Source organism: Euprymna scolopes, chromosome 30, assembly GCF_053919585.1.
Source record: "Euprymna scolopes isolate OS-2025 chromosome 30, ASM5391958v1, whole genome shotgun sequence".
NCBI classification, from domain to species: domain Eukaryota; kingdom Metazoa; phylum Mollusca; class Cephalopoda; order Sepiida; family Sepiolidae; genus Euprymna; species Euprymna scolopes.
The window spans coordinates 18414785-18433391 of NC_136511.1; the positions used below are offsets into that span (position 1 = coordinate 18414785).

The window sequence follows — 18607 nt, forward strand, 5'->3', positions numbered from 1 at the left end:
CTAATGTGCTCACACTGTATATCACATGAAGAAAGGAGGAAGAGGGTTTATTGCGATTGAAAATGTGTCAGGGGAGAGAAGTGTTCACCACTACTTGGCTAACAGTCATGAAGTGTTACTTGTGACAGGGACGAAAGAGGAAGAGCTAGATAAAGATCCATTGGAAGATAAGCAGAAGTACAAGGAAAGAATCAAATCAGAAAAGTTGACTGAGTTGGTAAGAATGAAACGTCATGGTCAGTTTGAGTGAGATATTAAGGCATAAAAATCTCAGAACATAGAATTTTCTGTCTAAAGGTGACTTGAAAAGAGAAACAGAAAATCTTATAGTTGCTGCTCAAGAATAGGCACTAAATACAAATGCAAGAAATAAGAACACATCTATGGGAAAGATTGTTCTGATAAATGTAGGTTGTGTGATATATCACACATTGTTAGTGCATGTTCTATATTTGCTCAAAAAGAATTAAAACGTCGTCATAACAAAGTTTGTACAAATCTGCACTGTAGTTTGTGCCAAAAGTTTGGAATCTAAATGACGGATAAATGGTACCAACATCACCCAGAAGAGGTCGTGGAAAATTAAGATGTTAAGATTCTCTGGAATTTCATGATTCAGTGTTCAGGAAACCGGATGTTGTAGTTGTGAACAAAAAGACAAATGAATGCCAAATTATTGATGTTGTTTGCTCAAACGACATCAACTTACCTGCCAAGAAGAATGAGAAACTACGGAAATATCAGAAACTGCGGGTGGAGATTGCTAGATTGTGTAATAAGAAAACTTCCACGTGCCAATAATTGTAGGTGCGTTTGGCTCAATTCCTGATGATCTTATAAAACAGCTGAACTCTTTGGGAATCAGATACAACATCATCGTACTCCAGAAGTCAGTTCTGCTTGGCTCAGCCAACATACTACACCAGGTGCTTTCCATATAATTGACTATTTGACTATCATCACTAGCTTTGATATAAGAGTTAAAAAAAAAAAGGGTGTAAAACACTGTGAAGTTAATGGAACAATAATGATAATAAATGATGACATCACTAATCGTAGGAGTACTAGACACGATATCGAAAAACTTTGAAAAAAGAATGGGAGAAATTGGAATCAAAGGGATGGCTGAGAAGCTACAACAGATAACAAAAATGAAAACTGCAGAAATATTAAGGAAAACTCTTGAATGTGGAGACTAACACACATGAACTACAGACACAAATTGGACACAACAAAACGGCTACAGACGTTACAGGCAAAGGAACATCACATGGAATAAACGGTATAACTGTAAGATACTGGCCCCCTTTTTGTGTGTGTATGTGTCACCATAAACTGGCAGCACACTAAATAAATGAGGGTCAAGGAGGATGGAAAGACCAAGGAGAGAAAGCACTAACCAGACTTCCGCTCGATGAGTGCAAAGAGGACTGGGACCTTGGGGAGGCTTATTGCTAATCCAATTCCAGTGAAGACCAATAGTCACCGTCAATGAGAAATCAATGATAAACAGCTGTTCCGATAATGCAAATTCATCTGCAAATTTTATCAAAAGAGGTGAACAGTATTGGAAATCTTGGAAGACTTGTTGTCACTCAGACTCCAGAGAACACCACAAGTTGTTCTCAAAGATAAGTCTTTGACTATGGCCTGTTTAACTACTGCTAATATGTAAATAATAATAATAATAATAATAATAATAATAATTCTGATTTCGTTTATCAACGTCTCTCTGGAAAGGGATGGGATTCATTTCCAGAAGATTTCCCTTAATTCCGACTTCAAATCAGGAGCTTCAAAGATCAAGGGTTTTTCTAAGGATGTTGGTGGTACCTAAAATTGCAGAGGTCTTAAGGCTACCTAAAACATTGGGGATTTGTAGTTTTTTCAATTGTCCTTACAAACGACTTGATACTACTCCTAGTGTACCAACTACGACCAGAATTATTTGTGTTTTAACCCCGTGTATATGCCTTATCTTCAAGGCCAATGGAGCATAATTGCTCCACTTCTCATTCTCCTTCTCTCTCACATTTCTGTCTTCAGGGTACTGAAAAGTGTACAATCTATCAGTTTTTTGAGAAATGATGACCAAATCCAGACGATTATGCTCCAATTGCTTGGTCGTTATGACACTTCTGTCCCACCATACCTCTACCTTGCCATCCTCACTTGTTCTCGCTTCACCAAGCACCTCCTCAAACCATTTTCTAGCACACTTCACCCCAACCCTCTTACACACCTCCCAATATGTCCGATAATAATATTAATAATAATAATAATAATAATAATAAGAAGAAGAATAATACATAATAATTATTATTATCATAATAAAAAATGATAATAATATTAATAATAATAAATAATAATAATAATAATAAAAGTAATAATAATAATAATAAATAATAATAATAATAAATAATAATAATAAATAATAATAATAAATAATAATAATAACAATAATAATAATAAATAATAATTATGATAATAATAATAATAAATAATAATTATTATTATCATAATAATAATTATAAATATAATAATAACTAATAATAAAAGTAATAATATTAATAATAAATAATAGTAATAATAATAATAATAATAACAATAAATAATAATTATTATTATCATAATAAAAAATAATAATAAATATAATAATAACTAATAATAAAGGTAATAATATTAATGATAATAATAATAATAATAATAATAATAATAATAATAATAATAATAATAAATTTACAACTCTACACGAAAGACTAGCTCAAAACATGAAAAGATGTATACAGGAAACAAACGTACCAGCTTCGATGACAAAAAGCAGAACTACCTTAATAGGGAAGGACACAGAGAAAGGAACCGCTCCCAGCAACTATAGGCCTATCACGTGCTTACACACTATGTGGAAAATACTGACAGCACAACTGAGGGAACAAATCTACCACTCCCTGAATAATCGTGGACTTCTCCCCGAGGAACAGAAAGGATGGCAGAAAGGAAAAAGAGGAACAAAGAATTTAGCCATGGCATGGATCGACTACAAAAAGGCATAGGACAGGATTCCTCAAGCATGGATAATAGAATGCTTAAAAATGTATAAAATACCAAGCAGGATCATCAACGTGATTGAAAATGTGATGAGAACATGGAGACTGGAATTGACAGCTGATGGACAACACATAACAGAAATTAATATACAAAGAGGCATCTTCCAAGGAGATTCACTATCACCATTACTGTTCATCATAGCCATAATGCCTCTGAATAATGTACTGAGAAAGTGCCAAGCCGGATACAAGTTCTCTAACAAGGAGGAAAAAATGAACCACCTGATGTACATGGACGCTCTGAAACTTTTCGCAATGACCAAAAATGAACTAGAGACATTAATAAATGCCACCAGGATCTTCAGCCAGGATATCCAAATGGAGTTTAGTATGGAAAAGTATGCACTACTATGGAATTTGGAATGGAAAAGTGTGCAGTACTAGTTATAAGAAAGGGAAAACTAGAGATGACAGAAGGCATGAAACTACCCAACCAAACAGAGATGAGGGTACTTGGGGAACGACTATGAATAAGAAGACACCATCAAAGCAACAGAAATAAAAGAGAGAATTGGAAAGGAATACCTCAGGAGAACAAGAAAACTTCTCCAAACCAAATTATATTGCAGAAACCTAATAAAAGACAAAAATACATGGGAAGTATCACTAGTAAGATTCTCTGGACCGTTCATAAGGAGGACTAAAGAAGAACTGACACAGCTTGATAGGAAGACCAGGAAACTCATGCCCATGCACAACGCACCACACCCGAAGGACGATGTTGACCAACTCTATGTAAAAAGAAAAGACAGCGGGAGGCGACTGATTAGTATAGAAGACTGTGTGAATGACACCAAAAAAGAACTAGAAAAAGGCATAACGCAAAACACTGAAAGAATAATCATGGCAGCAAGAGACACTGAAAAAAATCAACAAAACAGAAAACAGAAAAACAAAGGATAAGACAAGAAAAGTAGGAAGAGAAAAAACCACACAGAAGATTCATAAGGATGACAAAAGATGAAAATATCGAAAACACTTTGACATGGATGCAAAAAGGAAACATAAGCCAAGAAACTGAATCCCTAATAACTGCAGCACAAGACAACACAAGAAGAACCAACCACATCAAAGCAAAGATCGACAAAACATAAGAAAACAACAAATGCAGACCCTGTGGACAAAGAGACAAGACGATAAACCATATAAGTGAATGCAGCAAACTGGCCCAAAAAGAATACAAGAACAGACTTGACCAAGTGGGAAGGGAAGTACACTGGGAATGATACAAACAACTGCATGTTGGACGCACAAACAAGTGGTATAAACATAAGCTGGCAACAGTACTTGAAAACGAGAATCACAATGTCCTATGGGACATGAGCATACAAACTGATAAACCCATCCAAGCAAGAAGACCAGATGTCATAATAATTAACAAGAAAGGAAAGTCCTGACAAATCGTAGACTTTGCTGTTCCAGCTGACCACAGGGTGAATATCAAAGAAAAGGAGAAATGGAGCAAATACACAGAGCTAGCCAAAGAGGTAAAAGTGATATGGAAGATGAAGAAAATCAAAATAATACCTATAATAGTAGGAGCACTAGGACCAATCATGAAAACAGCTGAAATATTAAGAAAAACCCTTAAATGTGGAAAATAACACACAGGAGCAACAAGCACGGACCAGACAAACTGCTTCAAAGGCAAAACATGAAACACTACATGGAACCAAAAACATTGAAGCCACATATCTATAAGCTCTCTAACCCAACTCCACTCCATCCTCCCATTGCTACATAACTGCCCCCCACCCCCCAAAATAGGGTGAGACCAAATAACCAAGTAAGGAGGAAGGAAAGACCGAGGAACTGACCAGACCTCCGCCAGACAAGTGCGAAGAGAACTGGGACCTTGGGGAGGCTTATTGCCACTCAAATTCCAGTGAAGACCAATAGCCACTGCCAATGAGAAATCAATGGTAACCAGCTGTTGCGATAATGCAAATTTATTTGCAAATGTTATCGAAAGAGGTGGAGAGTACTGGAAACCTGGGGAGACTTTTTGTCACTCAGCTTCCAGGGAACACCGCAGGCTGTTTTCAACGAGAGATCTTTGATGATCTGTGTGCAAGCTCCTTGTGAGCCATTAATCAATCTATATATCTATAAAAGTGAACGTATATGTGTGTCTGTGTGTACATTTCCCTACGCATTAGCTCTCTCAATTTTAAGTCTACAGACTCGAAATTTGATATACAGGTACTGAGATTTGGGAAAATCTTTGATCGGTTTTCGACCAGAAATTTGGCTGTTAAGGGGTCAAAATTCAATAATTTGACCTTTGAGAACTCTACCAAACTCCTCCGCCAAGTTTGGGTATAAACACTTGACATTTTAGATATAGGTTCCTTGGACATGGATCTAACTTAATAAATTAATTTGAGCCCCAAACAATAAATGTTAAGGGGTCATAATAAGGGTCAAAGTTAATAAAAATTTGACCTCTGCGGTCTCTCCCAAATTACTCAGACAATTTCTGGTCTAAATATTTGAAATTTTATATAAAGGGTATTCAGAGATAGGGCAAGCTTTTTAATCGAAAATTGTTAGTTACCAATATATAAATGTATATATGTATGTGTGTTTGCATGCCTGCCTAAAACTTTTAACAGAGGCGATGGATTTTACTAAGATCAGTATCGTTTTGAAGTTTGACCTTTCAGACGACAAATATAAAAAAACTGGCTAAAAAACATTAATATCTTTACCTTTAACTGGGCACTTTTCAACAGGGGGGGTCGCTATTTTCGCTGATATTTTTTAAAGTCATCCTCTCCTTTCGATAGTCTAGCCTTAATTTAAACCTACATCACTTCCTGTTTGGCAGTAGTCATAACAGCAAAGACGTCAGGTTTTTTTCCTGTTCTTTTCTTCCTTCGCGGTTCAAGCCTGCCTTCCTACTACCAATTTTTTTTTTTTTTTGCTCAATATACACATCGAAACACCCAGGCAACGCTGCGCTGAAATGCTAGTAAATAATAAATCATAATAATAAAATAATAATAATAATAGGCACCTATCTCATTTGATCCCGGGCAACGCTGGGTATTTTGCTACTATATGTTTTCCACCTATCTCATTCAATACTGGACGACGTTTTCTGATAGCATGCATCTCATTCAATCCCGGGACTGACTTCATGTCTGCCACCCTACTGTTGAAAATATACATTAAATAAAGTAATGGTTTAATTGTAAACTATTTCAGCCATTTCCGGGACTGACTTTATATCCCCAACCCACTGCTAAAAATATACATGAAATAATGTAATGTCTAAATAGTAAACTGTTTCAGCCATTTCCAGGACCGACTTTATATCCCAAACCCACTACTAAAAATATACATGAAATAATGTAATGTCTAAATAGTAAACTGTTTCAGCCATTTCTGGAACTGACTTATAATTCCCACCCCACGATTGAAAATATACATGAAATAAAGTAATGTATAAATCATAAACTTTTTCAGCCATTTCCGGGACTGACTTCTTATCTCCCATCCTACTGTTAAAAATATACATTAAATAAAGTAATGTCCAAAATGTAAATGGTTGCAGCCATTTCTGGAACCGACTTCATATTTCCCACCCAATGTTAAAAATATACATTAAATAAAGTAATGTGTAATGCGTAAACAGTTTCACCCATTTTCGAGCCTGATTTAATATCCCCCACCCCACTGTTTAAAATTATACATGAAATAAAGTAATGTTTAAATCGTAAACGGTTTGAGTAATTTCCGGGACTGACTTCATATCCCGTAACCCACTGCTTAAAATATACTTGAAATAAAGTAATGCTTAAATCATAAACTGTTTCAGCAGCTTTTCGAAAGTAATACATAAAAACATTAACACGGTTAGGATTAGGCAACCATTGCTTCCAGCATTCCAGTGACTTAAATCCCCCCGTTTTTGGTATTGGTTAATGGAGGAGAAATCCCTCATTATATAATTTTTATTTTTGTTATTGACCAGAGTGCCCTTTTTGGGGAGCTGGTCTCCCCCCTGAAATTTTTAACCGACCTCATGTCCAATTCCGCCCTTGTGGGGAGGCAAGTAAACAAACAAACAAAAAAAAAATAATCAGAACGGACATTTTCCATGGCATTTTATAATTAATGAGAAGTGACATTTCCAGACCATTTTGTAATTAAATCAGAAATAACTTTTGCCAATTACTTTTTTAATATTAAAACTTTGTTACATTAAACATAGTACCTATTCACAATGGGTCGTTTTTTAACGTGGAGAAAAAATTGTCTTAGTCGTAGAGGATTTCTCTTCCACTGAGAGAGAAGAAATTGAATGTAGCACCTGAAAAAAAGATACTACACTTTGATCTTAGCCAAAAGGCCAAGAAAGACAAATCATTTTTATTAGTTTTGCCTCAACAGCGACACCAATTTTTTATTTTTGTCTCAAGGTTGACAAGGTTTATTTGGAATTTCCACTTTCCTTTTTTAGGGATGCACCCCCCCCATCACGCATCCCCTTCCATTGTCTCATCACCCCCCTCCCCAAAAAAGTGATACCAAAGAGCCGAGAAGGGTCAAGGAGGATGGAAAGACCGAAGAGAGAGAGCACTGAAAGCGAACTGGGATCTTGGGGGGGGGGGGCTTAGTGTCACTCAAATTCTAGTATAGACCAATAGCCGCTGCTAGCGAGAAATCAAAGGTAAGAGACAGTTGCGATGACGCAAATTTATTTGCAAATGCTATCAAAGGAGGTGAGGATAGCTGGACGTCTGGGGAGACTTGTTGTCACTCAGCTTCCAGAGAACACCACAGGTTTCCAACCAGATTTTTGATGACTCGTGTGGAAGCTTCATGTGAGCCAATAATAAATTATTCATCTAAAAATGTGATAAATTCCTTCAGTATTTCGTCGGGGACACCAAACCAGCTATCACCATTTAGAAAACAAGGGAAGTAATGCAACAAAGAAATGTCTTGATAAACATGCCGGAATACCGAAAAATATCGAATAAAAATACGAAACTGTGACTGTGAAACGAAAGATCAATTATTGCCGTCCATTTTTATTTGCAAGAACACGTGTTTTTATTGACAGAATACATTTTTTTTTTATTCTTTCTCCGTTTATTAATTAATTTTATTTATTATTTCACGATGGGGAAGGGTAAACCCAAGAATCGTGGTGGTTCCGACGGAGGGGCCAGATCTGCACATTGTCGAAAAAAATTACGACAAAATAAATTTGACGAAGGACGAACTTTTTCTCAGGATTTAAACTATGAAACTGCATCCGATGGTTCGTAAATTTTGCCTTTTGGTTGTTTTTGTTTAATGGGATGACAATCCTCGGAAACTGCAGTAAATATGATTGGCGCACGTTTGGAAACGGTACCCCTCTCTGTATTTATTTATTTATTTATTTTTTTTTCATTTTTTTTCACTAGATTATTATCGAATTGTCATTAATATACCAGATTATATATATAAAAAAAAAAAAAAAGAAAAAAAAAATTCTATGAAGACTCGGTAAATCTTGGAGATTCGTCTTCCTTTATTTACAAAGCCATTTGGCAGAAGTGACGTCCGACATATTTTTAGCTACGGATGACCAAAACCGTATAGAATGACCCTTTTTCTTTTTGTTAAAGAAGTTTTATTTAAACAGTCTTTATTTGAACTTAATGGTTTTTTTTTTATTTTTTATTTTTTTATTATTATTATTATTATTATTATTATTATTAACTGTTTTCTTTTTATCAAACAAACATAGAACTTTTATGATGAAATATATATTATGGACTGTTTTCCAAACATCGAGTTAGTTTTATTTAAAAAAAAAACAAAAAACAAAACAAGACGAGGTGTTTTTTTCATTTCAAGATTTTTTTTTTTTCCGTTTATCACTTTGAAAGTTAGGTGGGTTTGTATTACTGTACACATAGATTCGAAAAAGTTGTCAAAAACAGATATATAACAAATAAATGTTATCAAAGGCAAGATAAGTTACTTTTCTACCAAACTGGGCAGGATTGCAGTTTACAGGGAAATCAAGGGATGCAACTCCTGCCAAACTAAAAAGGACGCAAACAGTTAATTTAAATGAACTGTTTGAATAAGTTATTTTTTTTAACAAAGGAAGAACATAGAACTTTATAAAACAGTTATAAATTATTTTAAGAAAGAATTATTTTAATAACATAGAATTATTTGAAGAACATAGAATTTTATTAAACAGTTAATTTTTAAAACGAAAAACAGTTATGAATTATTTTAAGAAACAATTATTTTAAGAACATAGAATTATTTTAAGAACATAGAACTTTATTAAACAGTTAATTTTTAAAACGAATACTGTTCGCGGATGCATCTGATGATTCGTGGAAAACATTCACCCTTCTCTCTTTTTCGCCATAAAAATTCCATCAGATGCAAGCCGAACATATTTTGTCGATTCCCGAACTTTCGTATATGTTTTTTGGCGTGTGACCATAGTCCTTCAATAGTCTGTGTGTGCACTGAAGGATCCAACGGATCAACGAAGTTGTCTTCGTGGACGACAGTGTCGTGCTCATAAATTCCTTGAGCGAGTCGATCAAGTCCTTGGTAAGCCGCCCAAAACCGTCAGAAATAATTCTTGTTCCTGGCAGGCACCATGAATTTATGATTGGAAACAGGGTATCTCGATCCCTATTTTCCACTATTGCGAAATTGCACAAATTCGAGCCTCTTTCCACCGCCAAAAAGCCAAACGCCCTTCCTCACACGTCCCCTATTATACTTTCGTCGGAAAAAATATGACTCATCCACCTCCACTTCTTTAGGTGTCGAATGTTCGTCTCTCCCACCTAACATGATGGGATGGTCCAGCATGTCCTGTTCACAGACTTCTCTTATGAATGACATCCAATCTACGATTGTATGGTTACTCACACTTGCTTCCTGTTTAATTTTAATCTGCGGCATCTCCATGCTCCAACTGAGCAAAATAACTAAAATCTGCTTTATTGTCAGATGACTTCTCTGTAAGACTAAGAAGGAACCCATCCTTGGCAAACCACCCTTCTTACAGACAGGACACTTCCACGCAAAACCATCCCCTTTGGCTCCGTTTTTATAGAGAATTCGATCTCTCTCACACGAGCTGCAGAAACTCCTATTCGGTATGAGTCCCAATGAGGCCGCTGTTTGTAACTGTGCCTCGTTATTTGGTGGCAGCAAATTATACAAATGCTCATAGGTCCACTTCTGCTCTTCCACTTCAGTCGTAGACATAACGTGGTCAACGATAGTAGTTCTCATTTTGGTAAAAAAAATAAAAACGTAAAGAATAAAAGTATAATAAAAGATTGTAAAAACAAAAAATTAAAGAAGAAAATAATTTAGAAGTAAAACGAATAAAAAACAAAGGAATTAGAAAGAAATGAACTATTCAAAAGAAATCTTAAAACTTGTTATATTATTCCACGTGTAGTAGGTTCGGTTAAAATTCGTAATTTAAAAATTGAAACAGGTGCCCCCCCGGTGATTCTGTTTGCGTCCTTTTTAGTTTGGCAGGAGTTGCGTCCCTTGATTTCCCTGTAAACTGCAATCCTGCCCCAAACTGGATATAATTTTCGTGTTTTTATTCAATGTAACATGTTTATTCTGCTCGAAAAGCATACAGTGTTTACCGATGTATTGGAAAATTCAAAATGGCGCCCGACTCTCTCTTAAACACAGTAAGTTCAGGAAAAGGTGTTATAAATAATAAACTAGACAAAATACTGTTAGAAATTTGCTCACTATATGTTACCGTGACATAGGGTGACATATATTCGGTGTTTTTTTTAAATAGTATTTTGTCTAGTTTATTATTTATAACACCTTTTCCCAAACTTCCCGTGTTAAAGAGAGAATCTGGCGCCATTTTGAATTGTCCAATACATCGGTAAACACTGCATGTTTTTCGAGCTGAATAAACATGTTACATTGAATAAAAACACAAAAAATATATCCAGTTTGGTAGAAAAGTAACTTATCTTGCCTTTGATAACATTTATTTGTTATATATTTGTTTTTTGACAACTTCTTCGAATCTGTGTACAGTAATACAAACCCATGGCTGATGCCAACGAGAAATCAGTGACAACGGGTCGTTGTTATAACAGCTGTTGCGATAACATGCAATCATCTGCACAAGTGGTCAAGAGAAATCTGGGGAGACTTGTTGTCACTTGGTCTCCGGGGAACACAACACCGCAGGTTACTGCCAATGAGCGATGACTGATGATAGCCTGTGAGACAAACGCTACACATTTTGATGAAAAACATGGGGGGGGGGAATGGACATAAAACAGAAAACCAAAACTTTAAATATAATTTCTGTATTTAAAGTAATAGTTATTTAAATATTTCAACATATAATTTTGTGGGGGAAAATCCAGTTTCCCAATAAGGGGCACTTTGAATAGGAACAAAAATAATCTGTCATGAAAGATTTCTCTTCCACCGACCGAGTACAGAAAAGGTAAAGTGTAGCATCAAAACAGATACTACACTGTGATCTTGTTCCGAAGGCCAAAACATGTGTTTAATGTGTCTTTGTTTGTTCCCTAAATTCATAATTCAGTTTTATCAGTATTAAATTGTATATTGCTTTAACATTACTTAATTTTACATAGATAATATTTATATTTTATATTGAATAAAGTTCAGTTTAAGTATTAATCGAACTGTGTTCCTTTTTCTTTTTAAAAATGTTTTATTGCTCTTTTTCGAATGGCCCTCATATAGTACTGACAGTCTGACAAATCTTACCTACATCGCCTGCAGACATTTTTCAGTTAACAGGCCTTCTTCTTACTCTCGGTGGCCGTGATTTTGGTCATCCGTAGCTAAAAATATGTCGGACGTCACTTCTGCCAAATGGCTTTATAAACAAAGGAAGACGAAACTTCAATATAACCGAAGACTCGATAATCACTTCAAAATAAAAAATAAACCAAAATGTTACAGCGACAAACGTTCTATTAAAAACAAGGCACCCCTTAAAAAATATTAAATATTGAGCTTTTTAAAAAAATTTTTTTTGATAATCTGGTGGATTAGTGACAATTCGATAATAATTTGCTGAAAAAAAAATAAATAAAAAATAAAATAAAAAGAAGTTACAGAGAAAGGGTACCGGCGGACCGCTTCCGCTTCCTTCATACATGGTGCTGGCGGTGCGCCGCGGGTGCGCCATACGATTGTTTACGTTATGCTATCGCGTTGAAAAATCGTGTATTTGTGCAGAATATTGGGGTAATGAAAAAAAAAAAAGTGTATAAGGATAAAAAATGGTTTTATGTTAAATATTACAATGTTTCTGCGTTGGTATTATTATACAAACACCGTGACAGCGTTAGGGTTAGGATTAGGGTTTAGGTTTAGGGTTAGGGTTAGGGTTAGGGTTAGGGTTAGGGTTAGGGGTTAGGGTTAGGTTTAGGGTTAGGGTTAATTCGCTGTCACGGTGTTTGTATAGTTTTACCTCTGCGTTTATGAACCCGCGATTTCCACGAAGTAACTCGGGTGTACCCGGCGGTGCCTGGAAAACTCGTCTCCGGAAAACCCGTACCTGGAAAACTCGTACTCGGAAAACTCGTACCTGACCCACCCCCCCATGTTTGTTAGGTAGGAAAACTGGTCCTTATTGAATAAATATAGATTGAAAACACATTTTATTACCGTTCTTGAAGATATTGTCTTTAAAAGAGAATACACACACATCCCATAATATTTTTTTAAAATATTTTAAACTCTTGCTTAAAAAAAAAAATAAACTTGATTACGGAGTCAAGATACGAAAAACGAAACCAAATATTTATTAAAAAAATATTCTAGTTTTAACACTTTTTGTGTCATTACGAAACAAAAATAAATAAAGAAAACACGTATTATCAAAGAAAGCAATTATTTTATTTAGAAGAATCAATTCAGTTTAAATAATTCTTGTGTTATTACAAAACAAAAAAGAAAACACGGTCTTATGTAATTTTGGTATCGCCCTGAAATAATGTTATTACGAAAGCCATTCTTAACATGAGGAGGGGTGGTATCGTTTAAAAGTCATTTCGGGGGTACTTGTGCATACAAATTTATTTTCTTTTGGGGGTGGGGGAGGCTCGTTTTAAAACTATATCTACCTCAGTATTTTTAATTTTCGGACATTTTTTGTTAAAAATTATTTACTAAGTAATGTCGAGTGCGACATTACTTGTTATTTCTTTTTAACCAAATAAACTCTTTAAAATAAGTTGAAACACCAAAAACTTTCAAAGCTAGGTAGAAAACGAAAACTTAGAAAAATTAATTAAATTTGGGTTTGTATTACTGTACACATAGATTCGAAAAAGTTGTCAAAAAACAAATATATAACAAATAAATGTTATCAAAGGCAAGATAAGTTACTTTTCTGCCAAACTGGATATATTTTTTGTGTTTTTATTCAATGTAACACATTTATTCAGCTCGAAAAACATACAGTGTTTACCGATGTATTCGAAAATTCAAGATGGCGTCTCACACCCTCTTTAACACCGTAAGTATGGAAAAAAGGTGTTATAAATAAAAAAAACTATACAAAATACTATTAAAAACCCGCCGAATATATATCAACCTATGTCACGGTAACATATATTGAGCGAGTTTTTAACAGTATTTTATCCGGTTTTTTATTTATAACATCTTTTCCCAAACTTACCGTGTTAAAGAGAGAATAAGACGCCATCTTGAATGTTCCAATACATCGGTAAACACTGTATGGTTTTCGAGCTGAATAAACATGTTACATTGAATAAAAACACGAAAAATATATCCAGTTTGGTAGAAAAGTAACTTATCTTGCCTTTGATAACATTTATTTGTTATATATTTGTTTTTTTTGACAACTTTTTCGAATCTATGTGTACAGTAATACAAACCTCAACCTCCTCCTTTCCTCATGTTAAGAATGGCGACGATCACTGAAATTTATTAAATAATGCATTGGAAAAAAATGTCCAGCGGATCTGAGCGAATTTTCTCCCCTGCAGTAAAAATAATTCCTTTTTACGTTTTATTTTATTTTATTTATTGATTTATTTATTCCTGCGTATTATCGTCGATAACAGACTTAACTTTCATATTAGCAGAATTTTTTTAAAAGTTTATCTAATGACTTAACATAAGGAAGAACGACCGCAAAGTGGGTTATCAATTATCTTACGCTACGACAGAACACCGATCACTCTAATTTTTTTTTTTTTTTTAATTTTTTTTTTTTTAATTTTTTTTTTTTTTAATTTTTTTTTTTTTTTAATTTTTTTTTTTTTTGGTTATTCAAGGTCGCTGACAACGAATCCGATAATCAAACCCGTCTCAAATTTGCCGTTTGCATGGTATGAACCCCTGAACCCTGGGACTATTTTGAGCCATTTCGCCGCCTTCAGTAGTGTTTGAAGATTGTAACGCTTGGTTTGGGGTAGCCAAACCAGCTGCCAGCATTGCTCTGCTTTTTATTGAAACCAACCAAGAGCTCTCTTTAGTATCCTCATTGTTCCCTTAAGTGCAGCTGTTTGGATCTCTTTTGCACTTGATTTACCAGGAATATTAGTTAGGTAGGACTTCAGGTTCTTCTTCATAAGTCCCGTGGCACTTATAATAACTGGTATGATTGATATCTCCCTGAAATTCCAGTTTCTTTTCATATCATACATGAGACCATAACATGATGCATTCACATGTGTATAGTGAAGTGACTTATCACATTGTGGAGGAATCTTTTTAGCGGACATTTGAAACAACAAAGTTTTAAAAAAAATGTGGTTAATTTTTTTTAAAATTTTTTTTTTTTTTTTTTTTTTTTTACATAGTTTTTAATGCACCACCTCCGCCCCTCGACCGCCACCAAATGTAAATAGAATTTTTGTGAAATGTTAAACGGTCAGCGCCTTACTTATGGAAAAACGGTTAATTAAACTACACAAGTTCTATAATTGAATATACCCCCCCCCCCCAAAAAAAAAGAACGAAAAACATAAAAATGTTTTTGTAAATCGTTCAAGAAAACTTAATTTTTTTAGATCAATTAAAAAGCATTAAAAACTGAACACAAAAAAAAGGAACTATTTTTTATCATTTTTTGAAAGTTTCTTATTTCAAATGTCTGCTAAAGATTCCTCCTGGAAGTGATAAGTCACTTTACTATTCGCAATGTGATAAGTCACTTCACTATAAGAAAACACTACTGAAGGTGGTGAAATGGCGCAAAATAGTCCCAGGATCCAAGGGTTCACACCGTGGAAACTGTAAATTTGCTACGGGTTTGATTATCAGATTCATTGTCAACGACCTCGAATACCCCTAGAAAACCAAATTAGATGGTCGGGGTTCTGTTGTGGCGTAAGCTAACATTTACCAAATCCACTAGAACAGCATGCTACACCTGTATCAACATTGTGTTAATACGCGAAACCAAAACAAAATAGCCACTGAATTTGACCTGATGTTGTGTTTATCTAAAAACAAAACTCGAAATTTCACTCGGAATGATTCTTTATTGATAATATAATCGTTCAAAATAAAGATAGACTTTTACTTGGTTTCCAACTTAACATTTTCCTTTTTATTGACAACTCTTACAGTTTTTTGGGTATGCTGAAAATGAATACCGCATTTAAATTTTCCGCAAATAATTAGGTTTCCGGATATCAAGCAATGTAATTTCATATGTTATAGCTGGTGGCCATCTTGGTATGTGTGAGCATGCGCACAGTTTTCCAAGATGGCCACCAGCTATAACATATGAAATTACATTGCTTGATATCCGGAAAACTGATTATTTGCGGAAAATTTAAATGCAGTATTCGTTTTCAGCATACCTGTCATTTTAAAGGAAAATGTTAAGGTGGAAAACAAATTTACCAAAATAAATAAGCAAGTTAATATGAAAGAATGAAACTTTTGAATTCGTTTTTATTTTTTTATTATTATTATTTTTAGTATATTTTTCAGATTTATTTTAAAACAGGAAGTCAGGTTTGGTAATCAGAACATTTTCATATCGAGGCTAGGTTTTCCCTTGACACTAGTGCGGTCACTTCTGAATCGACTTTTGGTACTTCTGTAGTCTACTCACCTTACTGAAACAATAACATTATTTAGAATGCCATTCTTAACATGAGGAGGGTAGCTTTGTTAACTATTCTGTAGTTCCACATAATTGAAATAAATTCTGTACTTTCACATAAGTGAAGTAAAAACATAATTGAATAAATGAATTAATTTGGGAAACTGAAACTCTCACTGAAAGTTTTATGTCGGAGACTAAATCTAAGCCAACACCGTTTGCTGCAGACTTATTGCTAAACTGAGTCGGTTAATATTCTAGTTTGCTTACCAAAGCTTCAAACCACCTTTTGATTACTTGATTTTATGGAAGAAATTGGTGACTTATTTTTCTGCATCATCAGGAAATTATTAAAAGTAAAAAAAAAAAAAAAAAAAAAAAACCCAAAAAACGCAAAGACTTTTTATTATATTATCCGCAAAAGATTAAACCACATATTAATTTTGTTAAAACTAAAAAGAAATTTTTACTTTAACTGAAACTCAACACTCACCTTTAAATGAATGACTTTTATAGATTTTTGTGTATGCTGAAAACGAATATCATATTCAAATTTGGGGCACATAAGTCGTTTTCTCTATATTGACATATTTTTTCAATGTATTAAAATGAATTTCAGCAGCTATCGCCATTCTTAACATAGGGAGGGAGTGTTTTGTAACACGCATGTGAAAAAAATATGGCCGTCAGTGAAAACATGTGACTACATTGGATAATAAAGGTCTTAATATCCAGAAAAATACTTGTCTATTGAACTTCCCCAAATTAAAATGTTATAATCTAATAAATACATATCTAAAGAAATGGCTAAAACTCTAGAGAAAGTCCTCCAGTCTGTAGTGAAATGGCGCCAAAACTGGATATTAACGTTCAATGCCTACAAGACTAAGCTCATTTCCTTTGATAATTACCAGAAATCTTCTCAACCACTGATTGCCATGGCTAATGGTACACTGCCTGAAAGTACTTCAGTCAAGCTCCTCAACAACATTAATTGAAATAAATACATTGAGGAAATCGCCAAGGTTGCTGCGAGGAAGGCGGGCTCTCTCTACTGTGCTAGAAGGTTGAATCGGAAAAGTCCGAGTCGCATGACGATGTTCACTCTACACAGGTCTGAAGGCTTCTTTCTTAGAACTGCCCGCCTATGGAACACTGCTTTGCTGGCTTGCTTCTTAACCGACTACAATATCGTTGCCTTCAAGTCCAATGCAAACAAGTTCGGAAAAGTCTGACGATATTCAGTCTACACAAGTTTAAACGCCTCTTTCTTAGAACTGCGCGCCTGTGGAACACTGTTCTGATGGCTTGCTTCTTGACCAGCTACAACATCGTTGCCTTCAAGTCTAATGTTAACAAGTTCAGAAAAGTCTGATGTTCACTCTACACAGGTCTAAACGCTTCTGCTCACTCCCCCCAGCAACCTGCTTTTATGGTGCCCCGGATCACCTCAGAATCACGTGTGAGATGCGGTTTTTCGAGAACTGTTCGAGACCGTAGGCATTAAAAGACCGCATGACAGACAGACACAAGCACATTTTTTGCGGTAAGCCTTCTCTATTTTCCCCACAAAGGTTATTCACACCTGAGAGTATCCTGTACCTCTACAAAGGCACTATTAGCCCATGCCTGGAGTATTGTTGTCACATTTGGGCTGGTGCATCTGTCACTAGTCTCTTGGTCCTAGATAGTCCTAGATATGGTAAAAAAAAAAAAGAGTCCCCAACCTATAAGGTCCCATACTGTCAGCCAAACTTCAACCTCTGTCTTGTTGCCAAAATGTGGCATTCCTGTGACTGTTTTACAAGTACTTTAATGGTAAGTGCTTGGATGACCTCTAAGCACTAGTATACTCTTGACGTAAATACCCTCGACAAACCCGACAAGCAGCAAAATCCCACCCCCACACCCACACTGTAGAGATCCCCTAGATGCTGTAAAGCCTTCTACTAAATAGCTTCTTCACTCAAACTGCTAGATTTTGGAATTCCCTCCCATTCCCCTGCTTCCCTGACTGTACTGACATGCAGAAGTTCAAATGTAATGTGAACAGACATCTTGCTGCCCAACTCCCTATATGCTATACCGGCAAATATTGTCCCAAATAGGAACCCATTACGATTTAGTTGCACTATACCTTGTTTGGAGTGAGCAAAAAAAAAAAAAAACATCACTGGACGATCTATAAAAAGTCGAATATCAAATGCAGCAGCAAATCCTGGAAACATGTTTACCGGAAAAAACGGTTGGAAATAAGTCTTACACCATCCACTACATGACTATGCAATTTCTACAGCTACATATCTAGAAAATGCAGCTATCATATCTAATATAGTGATATGGCACAAGAAGGAGGAAGAAGGAACCTTTGTGGAAGTTAGTTTCTCCATTGATG

At 35.1% G+C, this 18607-nt stretch overlaps 1 protein-coding gene across 6 annotated transcripts in view; it reads left to right on the plus strand.

Annotated features, from left to right (window-relative positions):
• The window catches only part of LOC145254687 (18S rRNA aminocarboxypropyltransferase-like), a 70255-nt gene that overhangs the window by 30978 nt on the left and 20670 nt on the right, over nucleotides 1-18607 (plus strand). The window contains exon 1 of one of the 6 annotated variants that reach the window (XM_080113340.1): nucleotides 8119-8382. The exons of the other annotated variants lie outside the window; for them this stretch is intronic. Coding sequence (XP_079969466.1) covers nucleotides 8241-8382 — 142 coding nt within the window. The 5' untranslated portion in view covers nucleotides 8119-8240. Of the gene's footprint in view, nucleotides 1-8118; nucleotides 8383-18607 lie in introns of those variants that run through there. 6 annotated transcript variants of the gene reach the window in all.